Source organism: Lichenostomus cassidix, chromosome 14, assembly GCF_008360975.1.
Source record: "Lichenostomus cassidix isolate B80296 chromosome 14, HeHo_3.0, whole genome shotgun sequence".
Taxonomy (NCBI): Eukaryota; Metazoa; Chordata; class Aves; order Passeriformes; family Meliphagidae; genus Lichenostomus; species Lichenostomus cassidix.
In genome coordinates, this window is record NC_139495.1 from 10,860,938 (window position 1) to 10,883,424 (window position 22,487).

Below are 22,487 nucleotides of genomic sequence, written 5' to 3' on the forward strand. Positions count from 1 at the left end.
ACAGCATATCACCACTTTTTGGAGCCATCACCTGCTTGTATCTGAGCACAGCACTTGTTCCTTGACTCTGGGCATTTTGTTTCACAAAGAACATTGCAAAATGATTGGCAAGAATCACCTGAGGGATTCTTTTTGTTTGCTGAAGGACTGGTTTTCAAAGGGGTACAGGGCGTAGGCATAGCAGTTAAATAATCCCAAGGGCTCATTGCAGTGCTTTAAGAAACTTGGGAGATATTTTAAAGCATCAGCATCACTCCCATGAAATCCCCAGTAACAGAGATGCCTCCACGGAGCCTAAACCACAAACCAAAGCCATGGGCTTAAAAGGGAGAAAGAATTCTCCTCCATACCATTGCATCATGGCTTTATTTGGGAACTTAGGCCACTTGGCTTTATGCAGCTCTAAGTAATACTGCACGTGGACCATTGTAAAAATGACTTTTGAAGTCACCCAAGCCATCCATTGGCCACAACAGCCAATACTGAACCAGGGCCAGCAGGAATACAAACCTACCCCAGTCCAAGCTCAGACCTATTGCAGCTGAGGGCAATGAGAACCCACAGGAAAATTCCCTTCACCCTCCAATGCTCCTATACCACCTCTTACACATCACTTTTTTCTTCCATTCTTCAACATCTTCTGCGGACCATGTGTACATAGTCTGGGTTCACTCAGGAATTGGAACAACTTCAAAAAATCTGAATTTCTGGGGATCTCAGGCTGAACCAGAATAACTAATCCAGGTTCTACTTTTCAGGCAATATCCCAGCTTTATACAAACTTTCTCAAGTAGCCAACAGCCCACCTGGTGCTCTTCTGAGACACTGTCCAGTAAGCAGACCGTTTTAGACCTTTATAATGGCTATAAGGTTGGGGTTAGGATCTTCCAATAAGTCATAGAAGAAACAGACAAAATAACACTCAGACCCTTAACTAATTATGTATCTAACCTTCCCTGTTCTGCCCTTTCCCCTGTATCAAATCACATCAGAACACACAGTAACAGAATCCAACATAGCCAACATTTCACTCCCCATGTCACTGTATTAGTTACCAACCTGCCAGAACATTAATGAGGAAGGGGCTTGGCCTTAATACAGAACCACTTAGAAACTTTTAATTGACCTTTCAACCCTCAGAAAATGGCATTTTTATGACTTTATCAAAACCAACCTGTGGGAAAAGTTGTCCTTCCTTTGGAGGTGATGCTTCCATCAGATGACACAAACTCCCAGCGCACACCAGCACCTCCACAATCCAGCCCAAATCCACCCAGTTACTTCAAAGCTCAGGAAAAGTTCAAGATGGAGACAAGAAATCCACATAGTCAAATTTGGGACTGGTTTCTGCTTTGAAGGATTACCTATGCTTAGGAGTAGTAATTCTGATGACAACTTTTAAGTTTCCAGAGGAGCATGTGCCTCATAGGAATGGAAAACTCATCTATTCTTGTCAGTGGTTATGGCTTGGCAGCAAGGACAGCAGTGCCTTTTACCCCCTCACTGTGCTGAGAAGGTCAGGACAGAGCAAATCCTAGACTAATTCAGGTGGAAAGGGAACCCAGGAGGTTACCTGCTCCAACCTCTGCTCAAAGCAGGTCCACAAACAGGATGGAATCTGCAGTATTTCTGGGAGTGGAAGTCCCACAACCTGCAGGTGATCCAAGATTATGTTAACTTGAAAACAACCACCACAAATGATGTACAAGCACTTACCAGAAACACCTGGACCTTCAGACAGGCTGCCTTCAGCACAGGGAGAAGCTGCTGGGGTATGGTCACACACAGGAGGAAGCAAAACCAGATGCAGACACGGCTTATGGGTCGTGCTTCAGGAAAGATCAAGCCAACCTGGAAACTTACTCTGAGGGAACTCTCAGGCCTTGTGTTCGAAGTATTAAAGACACAGTTGTTGGAATTTAAATATGCTGAACTCGTCTTTCTGGAAAATTTCTACATAGGACAGATGAACTGCTCATATTTTGGGATATGCATCTAGGCCTAAGGAAATCGGAATTTTGGCAAGACTACATCAGAAGCTGTTACAGAGCAAGCAGATGCAGACAAATCAGGTTTTAATTAATAATCTAAGACTCCAAATGAGTTGCACCCCCCGTCATCTGGAAGTACAGAAGCCTCCACAGCTCCAACATTCAGAGCATCTTCAGCAGATTCCTATTCTGAAAACTGCAATCACTTAAAGACTTTAAAATTCATTTTAGCAGCAAGAAACACATCTTCAGTGATTCACATTGAGGACAACAGTTTCTCCAGGGAGAGGAAAAAAGCCTGCCTACCCCATGGGAGATCACAGATGCTCTTTCACAGGAAGTAATTTAAATGTAGCCAGGAAAAAACAGGTTTCACTGAGCTTTTTCAGCAGAAAAGCTTAGAGATGAAAGCAAAAACACAAATTATAGTTCCCTCAGTAGAATAAACAGTTGGATTACTGGTAGGGCATTCAATGCAAGTCCCTAGAAGATGCTTCCCCTCAGCTGAGAAGTTCAGCCTCTAAGTTCACCTCTAAGCACAAACCATGCGTTTCTTTTTGTTGAGGTTTTTAGAGAATAGGAAAACAGGCATAAGGATACTTTTGTTGAAGACAGCATTAGTTATCTTCAGCTTTATTCTATGAAATATGATATGGCAATATCACTCTTGCAAACTTACGGCAAAGCTCTCTTCCCAGAGCTTTGAAATTTGAAATGTATTCAAAAAAGCACAGTAGGTATTTTTAAAAATTAGCCACAAGAATGGCCTAAAGCATTCCAAAGACGTAGACATTTTTGTGCTTTGAAAGTGATCTAGAGACCCATCACTTTGCAGAGAGGTAATTCTAGAGACTACAAGTTATTAACTAGATGAGATCAATAAATCATTCAAGTAAACAGCAGAACTTGGTATTTTCTCCCCATCTTGGTCTTGCATACTTCATTAGAGATGATACTCAAGGAATTTACTTCAAACAAAAGCCAGGTTTAAACAGCAATTCCATAAAGATGGAAATACCCAGGAAAGCACCAATCACTAACCTCTGGACTGGGCAGCACAGGCCAGCTCTGTGAGCACAGGTATGCAGAGCTGCAGGGCCAGGAGCTGGATGTGGCCCTCTCAGAACTCCAGCAGAAGCAGAACAACATTCTGAACATACCTAGTTTAAATGCAAACCTTTTGTATACTCTGTTTTGATGTTTTGTAGAAAACACACCAGTTGTTCAGAATACCAGAAAAAATTCCAGTGGCTTGAGTTTCAGAGCTGGAAAAGCATCCTGAGTTTTTCTAAGATGCAAATGTGATATACCATGACAACACAAACAAGGACCCCAGGATTCCCTTTCATGCATAGCCTGCTGTTCTGTAGAACAGTCAGCTTCACCTTGAAACTTAAAATAAATCTGATAAAAGTGTTGAAATATTACAAAGCATGATTAAGACTGGTCTTGTATGCTGTTTTAACCTGGCTGATCAATGCATGTAATACTTTTAAGATTTTCTACAAGGCAGTGTCTGCCCACTGGGCTCACAGCAGGTTCCAACAAGATCCCTCACATCCCATCGTGGCCAAAGGAAACACAGCCCCAATAACTGCTAGAACAGCAGAACCACTGACCAGTCACAGGGGAAAAGCTGCAATCCCACTGCCCACTGAGAAACATTTAGCTTCCATCTCTTTCATAAAAAACCTCAGAGCCAGGTGATGCTTCTCTCCTGTACAAAGGGAATCTGGTTGGCTTATTCACTACAACCCATGGGAGTTGTCCTTTTGAGACAGTCAGAGGGGCCCAGTGGGGCCAGGGCAGCAGAAAGCACCAGTGTTGACTCAGGGCTCTGAGGAATTCCCCAGCCTCAGTCTATCCCCAGGAGCTCCATGAGAGCCATCAACAAAGCCAAGGAGCACCAGGGCCTTCCTCCAACCAGAGGCTCTGCAATGAGCAGCCCACAGAACTCAGTGGCCACCCCAGACACCCATGCCAGCCCCACCTGGTGCAAAGAACTCCACAGAATGTGCATTCCTCATTCTGCCAAAGGATTACTTAGCCCTTGGCTAAGAATTGAAAGATGGTGGGTTTTAGAAGCCATTTAAGAATCCTTCTAAATTCCTGCTGGAACATTTCAGTGGCTAAGAGAAAAAAATGTTAACATTAATTAAAAAGACACTTTTTTTAACTTGAAAGCTCCTATGAAATAAAGCTTTCCTTCATAATGGAATTCTAAAACCTGCTGATAAAGCAAGTGGAAAATAGTTTGCTGGTTTAGGGACACCAACATGAAGCAGGAAATGCTGCTAATTAAAGCACCTGATTTCACTTAAGTCCAAAGTGTTGCAAAAGACTGGAAAGCTCTATTGAAGTCAACATCACTTAACTTCCTAAACTATGCCACTTAAATCTCTTTAAGATGCTTTTTTAAGTATTAGTGATGTTAAAGTCTGCAGAACATCTTGTACTAATGAAGCAATACACCCCAGTTTTTTGTAACTTCATTAGTCCAAAAAAGTCAAAAGAAAAACCTGTGTGTAAGCTACACCAAACTGCATTCCTCAAGCAAGTCCTGATCCACACAACCAAGGCAACCTGTCGGCTCACACTAATCACATCTTGTTTAGGATTACCCATGGACTATTATTCAGAAACTTAAAAGAACTACAAAGCAGCCTGATTAGTTGTATTTTTTTTATTAGGTTTATTATGACTTAAAGAGTTTCTATTACTCCAGCTGGGTAAACCACATTGGAAAGTAAGTTTAACTGCAGGACTTCAATTTCAGCCAAAATCATTTTTGCATTACTTTATTGTAATATAGATTTAAATTGAACATTTAAAACTTACTTCATTAATAAGCAAGCCAAGCTCAGCAGCTTCAGTGCAGGATGTACTTTATGTAACTGCCGCACATTCAGGTTAGATTGGATGAACATGGAGAAGAGACCGGGCAACTGCACGACTCAGAGGAGAAAGCAAAAGTAAGCACCATTTTTACCAAACTAAACAGTTCTCAAGTCAGTGTTCCTTCCTGAAAATCAACTCACTTATGGCTCCAGGAGCTACAGTTTGGATAATAGCTGAAAGCTATTTCCAGAACATCTGTTTTCTACACTGGCACAAGAAATTAGTCTTCAAAGCAACAGGTACTGGACTTTTTTTTTTTTTTTTTAAGAGAGAACCTGTTCTCCTGTGTTCATCAGGTGAATACATGCATTTTTGATCATTCTGGCAGAGGTCAAAGAGCAAACAATAGTTGGGGCTAAATGAAAAACAATCAAAAGTCGCCAAATATTTAAGGTACAAGCAAAACAAAACAATGCAACCAGTTTAATATCAAAGTCTGCTTTCTTTCAAAGAAAAATGGCACAAATTAAATAAGCCAGATAAATTTAGTTTTAGATGGTAATAGACTGAATTAATGCCTCAGAGCATTAACAAGATTTATTGCACTGCAAGGAAGGGGAGAAGTAATTTGAACAGGCTCTGTATTTGGGCTAGAGCAGCAGCACTGCTACAGTTCCATCACTGTGTGCAGAACTGATACCAGTGTGACACCACCTTTACCACATTAACAGTAAAGTGTGTTAGAAGTTGCAGAGCATAAGCATCTTACTTGTACAAGCCAGTTAACAAACACAAGAGCTGAAGAATGGTTCTCACACATGTCCTTTCTGTTCAGGACTCCACCTTCCCTTTAGAACAGAAAAATCCCTCTGCCAACAGTCTAATAAATACTAACATATATTCAGATACCATCTTCAAGATCTTTGCTGAAAATGCAGTCTCCAAATGAAAACTAGCTTTATGCAGTATTAATATCTTACATAAACTAAACCTTATGAATTGTAGTTAATAGCAGTAACTGAAATTAATGTATACTGAGTCTTCAAGTGATGTGCAAGTTCAGCTATGTAACACAGGTGGGGGTTGGAGCAGTTCTTCCCACTTTGCTCTGGACAGCTCTTACAGCTGCCCAGGAACTACAGAGCCTCTCACTACAGTACTGTGCAACTGCTGACATCTTCAAGGACTCTTGGTTGTAAAGAAATGTGATGGAAGCACCACAAGGCAAGGAAATCGTGCTCAAGTAGAGAGCCTTGAGTACCTCACACAGCATTGCTGTCTTGCCTTGACTACAGACATCAATGAGAGGGCACCAGGGTAAGAAGGGCAAACCTACAGTGAAGTCTGCTTAACAGCAAAGATAATACAAAAGAGATCTGACTCTACAAGCACTAAGCAAAAGTCTTGAAGAGCTGTGTATTAACATGGAGCTCAAGGTGCCTTAACTTCGCCAGAAACCACAATGTTTAGTATTGGGAATCTAGCATAGCTACATTTAACCCCAGAATCAGCCTATGCTTCCAGTTAAAGCATGCATACCACCTCACTAAATACCCCTTTCCCAACGTGCAGGTTTGGAGCTCTTAATTTTCTTACTCTTCCTGTGTTATCCCTTTCTGAGGCAGAGATTTAGAGGCCCTAAAAGCCAGAGCTCTCCACCAAAGACTTGCTCCCTCTACGTATAAAAATAGTCAGGACATTCTGAGACTGACATCTGTCCTTCCCCATTCAGAAACGGATTTGCAGCAGATCAGTCTTGATCTCTAGTTCAGTTTTAGATTATGCTTAAGTTACGGCAGCCAGAGTTCAATCCTATGAATGTAAGCTAAACACAAAAAGAAAGCCATTTATCCTTTTTAATTCATGCTTATGGCATGTTTATCCAGAGTTTTATAATCAACTTCCAGTTTTAAATTATTTTCTTAGCACTTCACAGAACCTCCATGTCACTCCCTCCTGAAGGGGATGGCATCACACAGAATCTTGTTTAAGTTAGTCCAAGTTTCCACATGTGACCAGAAGTCTTACTTGTTAGAACACACCCATTTTCCAACTATTCCCCACATTCCCTCTCCTCCCACCCCTCCCCAGCAATGGGCAATTACTTCACAAGAAATGTAAAATAGGATATGGGTGTACACAAAACCTACCCTTCACTAATACTGAACAGAAAAGCCTATTTTCCAATTACAGGACATTTTTCTCTAAATTTAGGTCAGCACTGGTGCAGTCTGCACTGTGTATGATTACCACAAGGATAATACCAATAAGTACATATATTTTCTCAAACTGATTTAAAAGCCTATGAAGTTAATTGGGGAAAAGTTTAATATTGCTACTTCAGAGCACTAGAACACACAAAGTGAATCCAATAAAGATCCTTGTATTGATTCAATATTAAGTATTAATTGCATGACCATCATAGCACCTCTTTACATTATCACACAATCACCAGAATTATCAACTGCTTTTAAAACTAAAAAGGGTACAGTCCAATATTTATAACTTGCACACTGTTACTATACAGAAACTAGGTGCATGGTACAGTGCTGCAAAAATGGAAGCCTGCAGTTTTGACAAAGATGCCAAGTCATGTTGTAGACAATTTCAGTCAAACTGGCAATACTGTTTAAGCAAATACTCAAAGCAGGAAATAAAGGACAAAAAAAATTCTATAGCCAAATAAACATCTGAAATTTCCTTTCCCTTTAATAATACAAGTAAGGTCACTTTTAGCCTTGGAACAGATACATGTTCGCCTATGATGATCTTGCTAACTACTACACAATATCTGATGTCCTCTGCTAAGAATATAGTTTAAGAAAGCCGCAGTTACAAGAGGCATCTAATGTAATATCTAAAATTTCCTTTATGGCATTTATTGAATTCTTTGTCTTAAACAGTGAATATGGAAAGATGGCCTCATGTTTCCTTTTCAATAGTACTCTGAGGATCAAGTGGCTTTCAAGCAGCATGGTGGGTTTGAAATTTTTGCAGTTTAGATCATTCTGTTGCGTTTATGAGTTGGTGAGTCTGTAATGACATCGCCACACTGGGCTGAGGTACGCTTTCTAGTTCCACCATTGTCCAAGTGGAGTGCCATTTCTTCTGATATGAAAGTGTTCAAATCAACATCATGGAGTCCATTTCTCCTTCGACTAGCATTGGAGCCACTGCTCACGTGAGTAGGCGAGCCTGGGGTACTCGAGCGAACACTTATACTAGCCATTGCACCACTAAGACCTGGGGAGAGAGAGAAAAAGGGCTTCAGTCAGACAGCAAAGAAATTCAGTTCCCACCTGTGCCAGAAAGGATCGCACTTAGCCGGATTCCGCTGAGATCTTAAAGGCACTTCATCCTACTATTTGTACCATTCCAGTCCAGAGCACACCTTCTCAGCTTTCGGTCCATGTAATAATGCAGTCACTACCAGAACTGCTTTTTATGATGTTAGAAATGAGCTTATACAGCAGGTTGTAACAGCACACCCTGCCAAACATTAGCTCCATAAGCATGACATGCTATTCAAAACATGGACATACTCAAGAACAGACTATTGCAATTTAAAGGCTTCACACTGGACCGAGAGTTACACAGCTCTGCCAAGGATTTTTCAGTTGAACTGACTTGGTCTTGTTTCAACACCACCACCCTGCTCCCTTTTGCTCCCTGAAGGAAACTGCAGCATGGCAGCAGGTCTCAGACAGGTGTACACCACAGCTAGTTTTTAAATACAAGCTTTATTTCATGGCTAACACTAACAGCCAACACATCAGTTTTAGTGAATTCAGAAAGGCACTTAACACGCAAAGCAAACCACATGACAATCACCCAAAATTTGCTATCGACAGGTCTGACATAAATCCCTGTCACAGGTACCCTGCAAGTACTCTGGTTTGCGTTCAGATTAATAGTGTTTGATTCAAACTGAAGTTTATTTCTTGCAGAAACAAGGCCATAAAAGGACAACCATGAACTTCATACTAATTTAAACTTTGCCTGTAACATCACTATTACGATTTTACAAAAGTGGGACATTCCAAAACATAAGTTTAGTAAGGACTAGTACATGACAGCCTAACTACTCTTCTCAATTTGCAATTTAGGCTGTATTTGTAGATACACAGGAGCTCAGAGGTAAGACAAACATCTTTGCCATAACTTCTTCAAATCTGAGTATTAATAGGCAAGTACATATGTTGGCCCTAGGAAATACAAAGAACAGAAGAAGATAGATCTGCATATTTTTCTAACAATAAGAACAAGGAAACGTTAAACTGTCCAGGAAGAATCCACTCTCAGTAACCTTCTATCTTGAGCTCTCTTCTCCAGCCTCAAACATTCTATACCTCTGTCCAGCCATCATAAATCTTGTGTGTGCAAAGTCATTTAATTCACATCTTCATATACTGTCAAGTAGGCAGCCAAAAATCACTGACTGACTAGTCAAGCCTAACAAAACCCAATCCATTAGCTGCTGGTAGGCCAAACAGGCAATTTCAGAGGCTCTGGGAAAAGGACTGCTAGAGCTATAGTATCAGTCACCAGAAACCTGAGTTAGAAGCTAAAGTCTAAAGCCATCTGCAGCAATGGCAGGTTGATACACAAGTCAGGATGGAACAGGCTAACCAGTTCCACCCAATTGAACATTACTGAATGAACATTAGAGCTTCAAACTTGTAACAGCACAGGAAATACTTTTACACAGATCAGGCATTAAGCAACAGCCAGCAGAAACAGTCACTAATCACTAATGCTTTCTTAGGGCTTTTGCTTACAGCTCCAAGTGCAGCTCAAACAGGGCTCAGAAGCATGGTCTGAACTCTGAGAGGTACCCTGCAGATTTTATTACTAGCAAAATCATCTTTCATTCACAATGGCAAGAAGTATTTAAAGAGCAGAAGCTGTTTTAGCGTAAAGGTAACTCATACATGAGGTTTGTGACAGCACTCTCAGCATTATGGGCAGGCTTAAATTCAAAACCATTATGAAAACCATTTCCCATGCATCTACTGAAGGAAGTAAAGCAGCTACTTGATGACAGATGTTTGAGCAAAAAGCCAGCCCAGAGACCACAACTTGGATAAACTACCAACATGCATATCTGGACAGGTAACAAATCACTTCACAATTCAAAGACAACAGTGGTTTAATTTCAACTGGCACAACATACATTGGAAAAAACATTAATTCATCCTGTACAATTAAAGTGGAAAAAAATCTGACATTTTTTCAAAAAAGTGACATTTTTTCAAATTGACTGTAGAGATTTCCCCCCACATCACTATTCCAAGCAAAACTGCTCTGAACTCGCAAGTTCAGTGTCATTACTTACACTTGAGAGTCAAAAATTTACATCACTTATCAGTCATTTACTGTTGTACAACTCATGCCAAACGAGCAACATAGCAATTCAGTTTTATCATGACATCTTTTTATTATATCTGGTGCCCAAGTAAGGGGAGAAAAATTATTCCAAATAAACCCCAAAACTGACCTGTGATGTGAAGCCATTTTTTGGCACCACCCAAGAACTATGTTATTAAGTGAAGCCTTTTCAACTAATAAGCATTCTTTAAAATAGCAGATACAGAAGCCAGTTAAAAGATACACCTGTAATATGCAACATATTCTAAACCAGACTGCCAAAGTTCACAAGCAATGCCTAAAGCAGTCACTGACTTCCTAGTACTTAGGTAATACTGAATCACTGTACATTTAAATACACAAACAACCTTCAGGAGATCATTAGGCGTTTAAATCTTCAATCCAACCTGGTGTCTAAGGCAGGAGAATAGCTTTGAATTAATTTCTACAGATCAGAATACAAGGATATTGCATCACAGCATGGACTTTGAGCTACAGGTTAATCTTGCACCTCACACAGGTATTTAGTACTAGTAAGAGTCATGACTGGGTATGCTGACAGACTGAGTGACAAGCTGGCAGTTAACCAGATTACACAGCACTGCCCATCAATCCAGGAGAGCACAACTGCCAAATGAAACACTGAGCTCACAGTTTAGGACTGACTAATCCAGCTAACATGGAAGAGTCAAAGCAAACTCAAGGCATACATTCACGTATCAAGATGCCATTTCATGGAAGCAATATCTCAAGAGAACAATCTGTGATGCTCAAGAAATCTACTTTTGGTCAACAGGGAAAAGAGTTAAGCTTTTCCTTAGGAAGCTGTGGCAAGGCAGAGGAAATCTCAGGAAAACCATTTACTGTGGATTACTCTGAGTTTAAGCTTTCAGTGGTCTCAGAGCTCTTCCCAAAGCATTTAAAGCAGCAAACTGACACTAGGAAGTGGTAAGATGACATGGCTGTCAGCAAACACCATTTCCCAACCTCAAATTTCTATACTGTGATTAACATGGCCTAATCACAGGCCCATCAGTTTTGTCCATACAACAGGACAGAGATCTAAGCAGCTGCTGAAGTGGCTTTATTTTTTCCAGTCTCACAACCACCTCTGAAGTCTCTCACTCCTCTCTACCAGGAACATCTCCTTTATTATTAAAGGCCTTTAAGAAAGCACACAGGGCTCTTGCCCCCTTTTTAAATTGGAAAGGTTTGAAGTGGAGGGCATATATTAGATGTTTGGCAGTACTTAGTACATTCTCATTCCTGTCGTATCTTTCAGTCATCAACAATATGACATTTCATAACCAATCATTTTACAAAAAGCTGTATTCTAAAGGTCTTACAGTACTATTAGAAAGAGCTGTGACCAATACTATCCAATTTATAACTAAGTACACTCCAAAACTAAAAAGATATTAGAATGCTAGACTGAAAGTGTGTTTCATAGATCATGAAATACTTATAACTGTCAACTTAAAATCAGCAAGTTTATCACCACTGGCCTAACAAACTGCAAATGCTGTTTCATCTGCACTACAACCACATCCACGTACAACTTATTCAGGTCACTACCACAGCATAATATACTGGGTAGCTGCTGTTCAGTATAGTAATAGTATTAACTACTGTTTTCTGGAAGTTTTAATCAGGAAGTATCAAAAGGAACATTCACGCTTAGATAAGTGTGACTAAAGCAGGAATTAGTTAATAACCCCAAATCAATACAAAATGGCATGCAGAGAGATCCTTGTCACTCCTCCATGTCATATTCACCCTTTCACAGTACTGGCTCAAAGAGCAAGTTTTAGCAGCACATACCAATACACAATCCCACCACAGCTATATATACACACAACCTTTAAATTAAACTATGTCAGACCAATCTGAACTCTGTTCTCCCATCCCCTCTTTTACCAACAGCTACTTCTCCACACTGCTAAGAGCTCCCATTTTAAATTGCAGTTTAATATTCTGAGAAGTAAATCTGAAGGCCTAGTGGAAATTCAGGCTCTTAAGGGGTCACACATTTCTACATGAAAGTATTCTCCCTCCCCCCAAAAGACCAAATCACATGAATGATACACATCAACATTAAAGCTAGGGACAAAAAGAACTAATACTCTCTCACTGTTCTGTTGCCCTACTTTTTTCCCAAATTCACCTAATTTTTGGTTAAGCATGCTCAAGTCAAATGCATTTCAACATTACCTTTCCAAGTTTGCTTTTCCCCCTCCTCAAACCAGAGCATTTTCTCACAATATGCTGGGAGAACGGTCTGTGAAACATGGAGCACATCCCAGAGTAAAGGACATGGGCTGTGCACAGCCACCAACACCACAGCACTTGCCATGCCAGCTAAAGCCAGGCACCAAGTGGCCCAGCACGTGGCAGTGTTTGGGAATCTTGTGCTATTAGCTCAGATTGATGTAATTCTGTCATTTGAAACTCATCTCTTCCAGAACTGGAAATGTCAATACAACATCCAGAGAGTCAGTGAACATACACCCATGACTTCCCTAGCTGCACTAACATTTCAGGGACTAATGGAAGTTAAAAGCCCAACTCTATATTTGAGATGTTGGACAATAAAGGTTTTATCTTCTAGTACCACTTCTTAAAACACCAAGCATCAGACTGTAAGTTTCACTGAAGCTTCAGAAAAATACACTGGCACTTCAGAGTAAAACAGCACATATTACCTTGAGATAACTACTCAGCTTTTCTTAAAGGCTTGAACTTCTTTTCAAATATTCCCAGGACAAGTTGCCAGCCATGCTTTATTTCAAAGGTTACCCATCAGCATGCTAACAATGAAAAGCTGCTATTAAGGGAAAAGATTTTGTTCACTAGTTTACTCTCTCAAGAGTAAGGTTCCAAAGTCTCATTCTCACCAAGTTACACTAAAGATTTCAGTAACAACTGCAGAGCATAGGTGCCATGGAGTTAAATATGAGATACCACACACCTTAAGCATTCTTAGATTTAAATTTTTGTCATGATAATTTTGCTTTTAGCTACTATAACACGTTCTCCTCTATTGTTCTGCTTCCAGGACAAGTTTTCTTTTAGTAAATAGACTTTATAATCAGTACCGTAAGATTAAATTCTGGGTTCAACATCCCCAGCTTTTGTCAAAAAAACTGTCAACCATCTTACAGAGAAAAAATACAGGTCAAAGTTACAGGGTTGAAGACAGAAGAGGCAAGGCTAAAAATTTAACGTATTTCTTTTCAGATGAAGCAAGTACAATTTAAAGATTCTACTGATACCTAAAGATACTATTCTCTAATGTTTTAGTCCAGGGAATACACCCAGAACTGGTTTTGATGGTCCAGGAAATACTGAACTATTAGCTACTTTGTTACCACAGCTTCTGTTAAAATTTTCAGACGTGCTTATGATGCATTTCGGGGCTACATGGTGAAAAACCAGGCATTTTCTACCATCAAAGGGGAAGACCAGCAAGTAACAATGCCATGGTCTTCAGACAGATATTAGTACCTATTTCTGAGAAGTCAGTACACCAGTTCTGCTTCCACTTAAGAGCTTTACTTGGTGCTACAGACTACTCATACCTAACCCTGCTTTACAAAAAGAGGTCTTGCTGAGAGCAGCAAAGTTTTAGCATTATCCCTCAAATCTAATTCAACCCATTCACATGATCAATGAAGAAATACTCTATTCCCACCAGGAAGCCAACCAGCATAAAACAGCCTCACTCCTTTACATGCCAGTTGAAAACTCCCCTCAAAACTCCAGTGCTGAACATTGGCCTGGACTGCTACTCACCATCATCAGGTTCTCATGATCCCTCATAATACCCTAGAAGCAGCACTTTCAAACAATGTGCAAAAAATGACAATAAACATACACCTAATGAGGACAATTTACCCACACCTGAAGATCCTTGGCAGGTTTCAAAACCAAAACATAGTTTTGAGAAGCCCTACAATAAAGGGGAAATGAGCTCAGGAGATTGCTTAATCACAACTTCCTTAATGTTAAAGAAAAAAAAGAGGGGAGAAGCTGGAGGAATGCAGACATTGTAGGCAATAACCTGAAAACAGTTATGAGGCCCAATATAAGCCTAGTCATCGAGGATTAGCACAAAACCATTTGTGTCAAGGACCAGATTGAAACTGATATCAGGAGAGCCTAATCCACAAGGTGACTGACATGTCATCTTGTCAACCAGCTGAAGGGGAAAAGTAAACTTCTAGCCCCTGCAGTGCCACTACAGAGCACAGAACTTCCTCATGACCCTGCATGACATTATGAAACACAGGAAACGTTATACATCATTGTTCAGATTCCCACGTTATAGAGAAGTGATGTCCATAAACCACCTCTGCACAAAGAAGATGCTAGGAAACAATAAATGGACACAAAAAGAGACGTACTACCAATAAAAATGCCTCTGAGTTTACTGTGAGAGCTCACTATGCTGAAGTGAGTCTACCTAATCTTCCTCTCACCTGAGATTGAGCCTTTACAGTTAAATCCAACTCCATAGCCTCATCTATAGTTTCAGAAAATAATTTTATGAGGGTGCTTATCACAGTGAAAACGAGCTTCTGCAGTTGTTCTAAAGAAATGAACTTTATCTATACTGAGTGGTGCGCAGAATTCCCTAGCCAGCTTCCACTATGAGACAGAAAACTGCCAAAACCAACACGACTGGGTGGAAGCATGTTTCGTTTAAATGGCAACAGGGTAGCAAATAATACTGGACTTCAGCTGTCACCTAGACAGTAACAGTGTCTGGTTGTGTATCTTGAAAAACCACCACAGCACAGCAGAAGCAAAGGCTGCATTTTCAGGAATTCACTCTTCTAATTAACTCATCAACTCTACCCACCACTGAGAATACCCAGACAGTAAAAATCCCATTTAGGCTGCACTTCTAGATAGCTTAATTTTTACTTTTAGAATGGTCTAGGGTTTGTACCTCAAGATATCGGCTACCCTTTCAAATTTTAGAAGGCATAAAACCCAGAGGTGAACTGCCTCATCTCACCTCAAGAGCACTTTAAAGCATGTAAGTCATAATCCAATATAGAATAAGCTACTGAATATTCGTATCTGAAAAGAGATACACCACCAACGTTGCTGGTGATGGCATGAAAAGCAATCCAGTACGACATTGGAAGACATGTAAACCTGAAAGTGAATTAGAGCTAAGTTCTGAACAAGACTCAATTATTTCAACAATGTGCAAGTGAAATACCCTTTCCAGGGTACCCTAAGTGGAATGCTAAACTGCATGATCCAGTGCCTAACAAAGGTACCAGAGAGCTAGAGACATAAGCCTCAGACACAAAATTCCCTCCCTAAGCCCCAAAAAATTTGCTAATAGTCAAATCTTAATATTTAACTAATTGCAAGCATAGTATTACCATTTTCCAAGAATTCTGTTTACTTTAGCATTGGTATGAATGCCAAGTCTCTTCATGCTTCAAAAACACTACCAAGACTTGATACTTAACTGTTGAGTTCACAGCTGTGGAATATTACAGACCCAAACTTCATTTTTATTCAATGCCTTTTCTTCATTCAAAGCACTCGACTACACAACTTTTTAGCAGCCAACATATGCTTTATACATGCAAAAACTCCCTTAAAGAAAGAAGGGGATACCTTCAGCTGGAAGAGCAGGTGCATGACACATTATGATAGGCCAAACATGCTTTAAGAACCCCCACCCAATGTTAACCAAGTAGTATAGAAAAAGTGACTGTTACCATGCAGAGCTATGGCTTCACGGAAGGGTTGCAAATCAGTCTCTACAGATGAGCTAGTTTCTGTTGAAGTAGCTCGGTTAGGGGATACTACAGTCAGTCTTGGGGGAGCTCTAGAATTTCTTGGAGGAGGAACTTTTCCACAAAGGAAGCTGATCAAGTCTTCTCTTCTAATAGTTCTTCTGCGTTTTTTAACCCAGGCTAACACATCCTTATTCCGACGCTGATAGCCAATCTGAATTCCTAAATCAAAGCTTCGCTGGTGGGCATCCACACTTTCTGCAAGAAGACAGAAAACAGGTCTTAGTGTTAACAGACACAGCAATGTACAGCATGGCACAGCACTCATGAGGCTTCCTGTCACTCTTGGGAATGAAGTAGTATCTACATCTTCTACAGGTTACACCATGAAGCAGCACCAAGGTGGCTGCAGCAGCAAAGAGGAGTCACATTAAATATAAAGAGAGTATTAGCCAAAATGTTCCATCTCTTTATAAGTCAGATAGTCAACAGCAACTCCAGCACCACTTAAATAGCATTTACTATACTTCAGGTCAACACTACAGCACTGTTTATTTACATTAAAAACACACTTAGAGCTTGTCAGTCTGAGGAAGGTACTTAAATCAATGGACAACAGACTTAGACACGCTCAAAGTGCATCAATACAGCCAGGAAGCCACAACACAAGAAAGGAGTAACTGCTTTTCTTCATTCTGACAGGTGACGAATTACCAGAAAACCCAGATCTCCTAAAGTTCTTCCATTTTCAGCTGAATTTCAATTGCACAGGCAATTCATTGGCCATAGTCTTGAAACTAGTTAGAACACAAGTGTCCCTAATGTCTTTCAATTAGGCAACATACCATTTACAAAGGGAGGCTAAGAAAGTGTCCTTCCCCATTTAGGATCCCATTGCCATTTTGACATACAAAAGCTTTAAACACACTATTTGCAATAAATCCTTCTACAAAATGCGCTTTTACTCTCTGTTGATACAACTTTGTCACCTGTGCACATCAGTTGTAACTGTGCCTCCAAAAGACTTAAATGCCATGTATTAAGTTGCTTTCAGACTTCGGGAAGTGTATTTCTGGCTACCAGTTTGAGTAAGTTTCAAACCACAGGACAGGTGGGACAAATCCTGTTCACTACACAATTATGGTCATCTTGTTTGTCATAGGTTTGCTATCCAGAGCTTTGACAACAGCTATTTCAGTTTCATGTACTGTTATGTTGCTGTTGCTCCTTAAAAAGACATCAACATATCCACTCCAATTTAGTTTACTTGAATTCCATAGATTTTCTTCAATATGGCAAAGCTGTTTGAAACAGCATTTTATAGTCTTGGTTTATTATTGAAGTCCAAGGCACAAGCCATTTGCCCAGAACATGGAGGTATTTCTTTAAGAACAGCTATCCCAAGATACTGGTTTACAGTGATGTACACATCTAATGCAGCTATCTCACACTCCAAAACCCAAAAGGAACAGCTATTAAACCCTATTCTTGGACTTATAGTCTAAGGCACCACTGCACAGGCCATAAAAGACAGCATTGAAATATACACTGCCAAGGAGCAGCACTTCAAACCTAGCACAACAGACCAAAACCACCTCAAACTGAGCTGAGTTAAATCTTGGGGCTTTTGGAATATAAACTAAACAGGTACACAAAGCACACTTAACATGTTACTTCTATCCATTCTAAGAGTATTTTGCCTGTACTACTTTGTAATCTAAAGGCTGTATTTGCAAATGCTAATTCCTCTGAAAGCAATGTCAACATGACAGGTTATTCCTCCTGCCATTTTATACTCCACAGCAGCCCAGACTCCAATGCATTGGCAGTGAAAGCTGCCCAAACACTCTGGAGCCAACTTGGAAACTGAAAATATTCTTTTAATCACTTCCTGAAATACCAGGAGTGTCCTTCTGAGGCTTGGAGGCTGCCTTTACATCAATACTCTTCTTTCTTTGTGTATGAGAATGCTTTACAAAGTGCTAACTGCAAACTAGGTATGAGGTCAAACACTGACTGCTGATGCAGCCCAGAGAAGTTTCAAGCATCATTACCCTGGGAATCATTAGATTTTTATGGTAAAAGCCACAACTACTTCCTTTACAAAGTTATGCTAGCAAAACCTAAGCAGTCAAAATGCATATATTCTGAAATTACTAAGTCACAATTAACATTAGAAAATATTCGGGGTTTTTTTTAATAAAAACAACGTAAATTGTAGGCTCAGAGGTCTTATTCTGACACATACCTAAAACTTTCCACAGTGGTCTTAAGTTCTAAATTCTACAGCACAAGCCATGCCTTCATTTTTTTAGTACAATCCAGAAGATAATTGAGTGTCTTGTATTCAGCCTTTACCACCAACACCAGAAATTCAGGACATAAGACCATCAGTGTGGTGTGATATTAAACTTTTAATCTATATTCAGAAGAAATGCTGACATTCCATACATCATGGCATTCTCATTATGCACTATTCCTCAGCTTGTTCTTGTTAAAAAGATGATGCCTCAAAAATCCAAGCATTTATCAGATCAGAAACTAGCTGACAAGGCAAGAAGCAGTTTGTGGTGTTCAGTTCACCACACCAAGTATTTCTCCAGTGTTTTGACAGAGTCCTCCAAAACAAACAGTACTGAGAATGTGAAAAACAGGAGGTTTTTTTAAGAGCCATGTTCATCACTAGGGAAAGCAAGTTCACAGTAAGAGACTCCAACTTGTCAGATATGACAGTGTTTAGCTGGTCTTACCATGTTCTCACCAACTTTCTACCCACTTGCAAGTTAACTGAAAATTGAAAGATGGCATCTCTGAGTAACTCAGGTACTTCAGCACTTTGACATCAGTTTTCTTCAAACATTTGTTTCAGGCGCTGGTTTTTGAAGCATTATATTATACTTGACTAAAGTCAGCCTCCAACTTAAATTCTAGTTTCCCTGATCACCTACTCTCCAGTTAATCACATCACTGCCAACAAAAACCAGGGCTCGTTTTGCCTAGAGCACAAGCAATCAAACATTTTAACCAGAAATAAACAGCCTAAGTCTTCAAACTAAAGATGCTGTAAGGGAGAGCCATGCCATTTGCAAAGACAGACTGTAATTATTCCACACAATTTATTAACATTACCTGCTGCTACTCTAGCACCATTGTCAAATGAATAGTGTCCCCAGCCATGTTCCAGTGACCCACTCCCTCAGGCCAGCACCCTCCTGCTCTGAGGTGCTGCCCCTTTACACCACCTTATACAAAAACACAACATTCAAGTGCACTTTCTGCAGGAGCAGTGCCTAGCAGTGAGGGTTTTGCACATACATTTCTTCCTTGCTCTGTCCATACCTGTCAGAAACCTGATCACCCATCACAAACATGTCAAGTTCAACTGCTTAAAGCAAATCCGAAATGGGAAAACTGGAGGCAAATGAAGTAACAAACAGGCAGAACTACAGATAATGCTGTACACAGACCAAGAAAACAAAAACTCAAGATAAAAAAACCAAAACTAAATGCCAAAAAAACAACTCTCTGGAAATTTACAGTGCTTCCCTTCCTTGGAATGGAAGGCAGTAACAATGGGAATCACATTGTGCCAATTTCAGCCTTCACTGGTATGTATAGTTTTAATACAACCATTCAAACAAACTAAAAACCACTGAATGATCCTTCTGCATACAAGAATTCCTGTGACAACCCAAGGAACTGCAGAGTTCAGAAACACCCAGTAAACCAGCACTAAAGCACAGCCACATGCAGAGCACACTCCTATCAAAGTTCTGGCTAACACTGCCTTCTTACAGCCACGCTGGACACAGCCATAATGACATTCTAGTGCTTAAAATAAACTGGGAGGCTTACTTAAGAAGCCTCCCTGCCACAAGAAGATAAAACTTTCTGTCACATAACATCTATGCAGAATTTTGAAAACATGAAACCTAACTTTGCTTCACCACAAAAGCGAAGGCATTATACTGACACCCCAATATCTAAAGCACCATTAAATATACACAGGGAATTTCAGTACTATTTAATAAGCACTGTACACTTCCCCAGAATTCACAAGAAACAGACACATATTAAAGAGACCCTTTTTCAAGGGTCTCAAACTAAAAAAGCATTTTAAATTATTAGTCACTGACATGAGGCAACAGAAAAGATTCAGCTACCGTCAGCTAAAGAGGCCCAGGCAAAACTTGCAAGATTCAGGAAGCAGTCTCGGGTTAGATTTTATCAGGGTGAATAAGAGAAATTAACAGGCCCTACTTATGAGTAAGCCGGGGCAGGAGGCAGAGTGGGGCCCGGCTCGGCGGGGAGGGCTGCCGGGGCAGCGGGGGAGCAGCCCCTTACCTTTGTAGAGGTTGGTGACCGCAGTGGCGGCGTTCTGGAAGGGGACCCAGAGGGAGAGCCCCGGCTGCTGGCACACCCGGTCTGCAGGGAGGGAAGGACACACGCTGTTTATTTTGGAGTCACCCGCTCCGAACGGCCATGTTAGGTTTCGCCATTTTGTTCCACCTTCCGGAGGCAGCTCCGGATCGGGGCCGAGCGGGCGGGCGGGCAGCGGCCCGGCCGGGGCAGCGGGCGCGGTGCCCCCAGCGCGGCGCCGAGCGCCCGGCCACCCCCGCCCCGGCCCCGCCGCACAATGAGCCCGGCCCCGCTCTTCGCCATTTTGTCGGAGGCTCTTCCCGGGGCTGGGCGTCGGGAGCCGCCGGCAGGGCCGGGCTTCCCGGCCTCCCCCGCCCTCCCCGGCACTCGGGGCTCGCCCCCGCCGCCCGGACCCTCGCGGCGCGGCCCCCGCCGGAGCGACCCGACACCCCGCGGCCGCGCTCTGGCCCGAGCGCTCCGGCGGCCGGGGGAGGAGGTGCGGCCGGGCCGGGCCGGCGCAGGAGCCGCCCCGGAGGCCGCGCCGGGCGCTGTCCGGGCCGCGGCTCCCCCTCCCTCTCGCCATTTTGTTTTCCCGTCCGTCTCTCGGGGTGGCCGCGGGCCGGCAGCCGCTCCTCCCGCCGCCTCGGCCCCTTTGTACCGCTGCGGGCGCGTCCCCACCCCGGCCGTTCCGCGGCTGCTCGGCGCCCCCACCCCCCACTGCCCGGGCCCGGACTCCACCGGCCTCTCGGCCGCGGCCACCCCAGCTGTGCCCTCCCCAGGCCCCCGGCTGCGCTCACCCTTGTAGAGCTGCGCCACGGCGGTGGCCGAGTTCTGAAAGAGGTGCCAGAGCTTCTGCTGCTTGTGCTCGGGCTGCGCCGCCGCCTCGTCCTGCAGCTCCGGCGCCAGCGCCTCCTCCTGCTCGGCCTCGGCCAGGCACTGCCGCTCCCACTTGCTGAACCAGTGCTCGGGCCCGTGCTCCTGGATCTCCGCCTCGCCCTCCTCCTTCTTGTCCTCCATCCTCCGCCCGGCTCCGCGTCCCACCGCCGCGTACACCTCGGTCCCGACAGCCGGCCGCGCTCGTTCCGTGCGCCAGGCCGGCCCTACCTCACCCCCATGCCGGGCCCGCCCGTCGCTTCACCGGCCCCAAACACTCCGAGCGCCGGCACCGCCCCGAGCGCACTGAGAGCCCGGCCGAGGCTCCTGGGAACGCGCTGCCGGCCCGCCCCGCCCGCAGCCCCCGATTGGCCGCCGCCGCGCCGGCACCGCCCATCCCTGCGAGATTCCCGGCGCTCATTGGTCTGTTCGTCTGTCCGTCAAGCGGAACACCGTCGGGGGCGGGGCTAAGGCGGGTTTGGTTACGCCGTCACAGCCCCGTGCCGGGGGCGTCGGCGCGGTGCGCGTGCGCAGTGCGCTGCCTCGCGCGGCCCGGCCCCGCCCCTGGCGTGAGGCGGCCCCGCCCGCGCCCCCCGGCAGCGGCCCCGGGGCACCCCGAGCGGGCCGGGCGCTGCGGAACGAGGGCGGTCCCGGCAGCCGCTGCCCGCGGCGGTACCGGGAGGTGGCGGTGGCCGCCTCGGCTCCTTTGAAGGGCAGAGCCCGCCCGGCAGGCGGTTCCCTTCCCGGCCCCGGGGGAAGATGGCGGCCGCGCAGGGCCCGGGGCCGAGCCCTGAGGCACGGCCGGGCTGGGGTCCAGCGCCCGACACAGGCGGCTGAGGGCTTTGCACCGAGGGCTCGGACCCACGGCAGCACTTTCTGCCCGTTTCACACATTCATTAGCATTTCTTGATTCTGCACTGTACTAGGCACAGTCCCAACAAGCAGAGGGAAGTCACAGCTGCTTTGGGCACGTTTAAAAACACTCGTCTACCTCGCGATCTCGCCACTGTACTGCTGTAAAACGCACTGCCCGGCTGCTCCAGCCACACTTCCAGTCAAAGCAGGTGTCCCCTGAGCTGCTGTGGATCAGGGCTGGGCACAGCTGCTCCACACCTGGGTTCGATCCGCGGTGCCCAGGCTGCGCTGCCAGCGCTGCCCGTGGTCAGCCGGGCCGGATCGGCTGGACAATCAAACTGATCGCAGACACACAGGGGCAGTCTGTCTGCCCATCCCACCCATGGGAGAAACACACACGCTTTACGGGCTGTTCTTCCTCTGAAAGGCTGCTTTATCCAGT

General features: G+C 43.5%; 1 protein-coding gene across 1 annotated transcript; it reads right to left on the minus strand.

Annotated features, from left to right (window-relative positions):
• Window positions 1-4,659: 4,659 nt before the first annotated feature.
• Window positions 4,660-21,536, minus strand: HAPSTR1 (HUWE1 associated protein modifying stress responses). The gene is made up of 4 exons (XM_085074885.1): window positions 21,115-21,536; window positions 20,303-20,383; window positions 15,941-16,216; window positions 4,660-8,072 (listed from the first exon to the last, which is right to left on the minus strand). Exons 1-4 carry the CDS (start codon window positions 21,332-21,334, stop codon window positions 7,828-7,830), a joined length of 822 nt encoding a protein of 273 aa, XP_084931011.1. The 5' UTR covers window positions 21,335-21,536; the 3' UTR covers window positions 4,660-7,827.
• Between the last annotated feature and the right edge of the window lie 951 nt (window positions 21,537-22,487).

Excerpts from the sequence above, each read along its gene's own strand:
- HAPSTR1 (XM_085074885.1), bottom strand. The coding sequence starts at position 21,334 with ATGGAGGACAAGAAGGAGGAGGGCGAGGCGGAGATCCAGGAGCACGGG. Across the intron at positions 20,384-21,114 it reads CGTGGCGCAGCTCTACAAGG|ACCGGGTGTGCCAGCAGCCG; the intron begins GTGAGCGCAGCC and ends CCCTCCCTGCAG. Across the intron at positions 8,073-15,940 it reads TGAAGCCATAGCTCTGCATG|GTCTTAGTGGTGCAATGGCT; the intron begins GTAACAGTCACT and ends CTCTCTCCCCAG.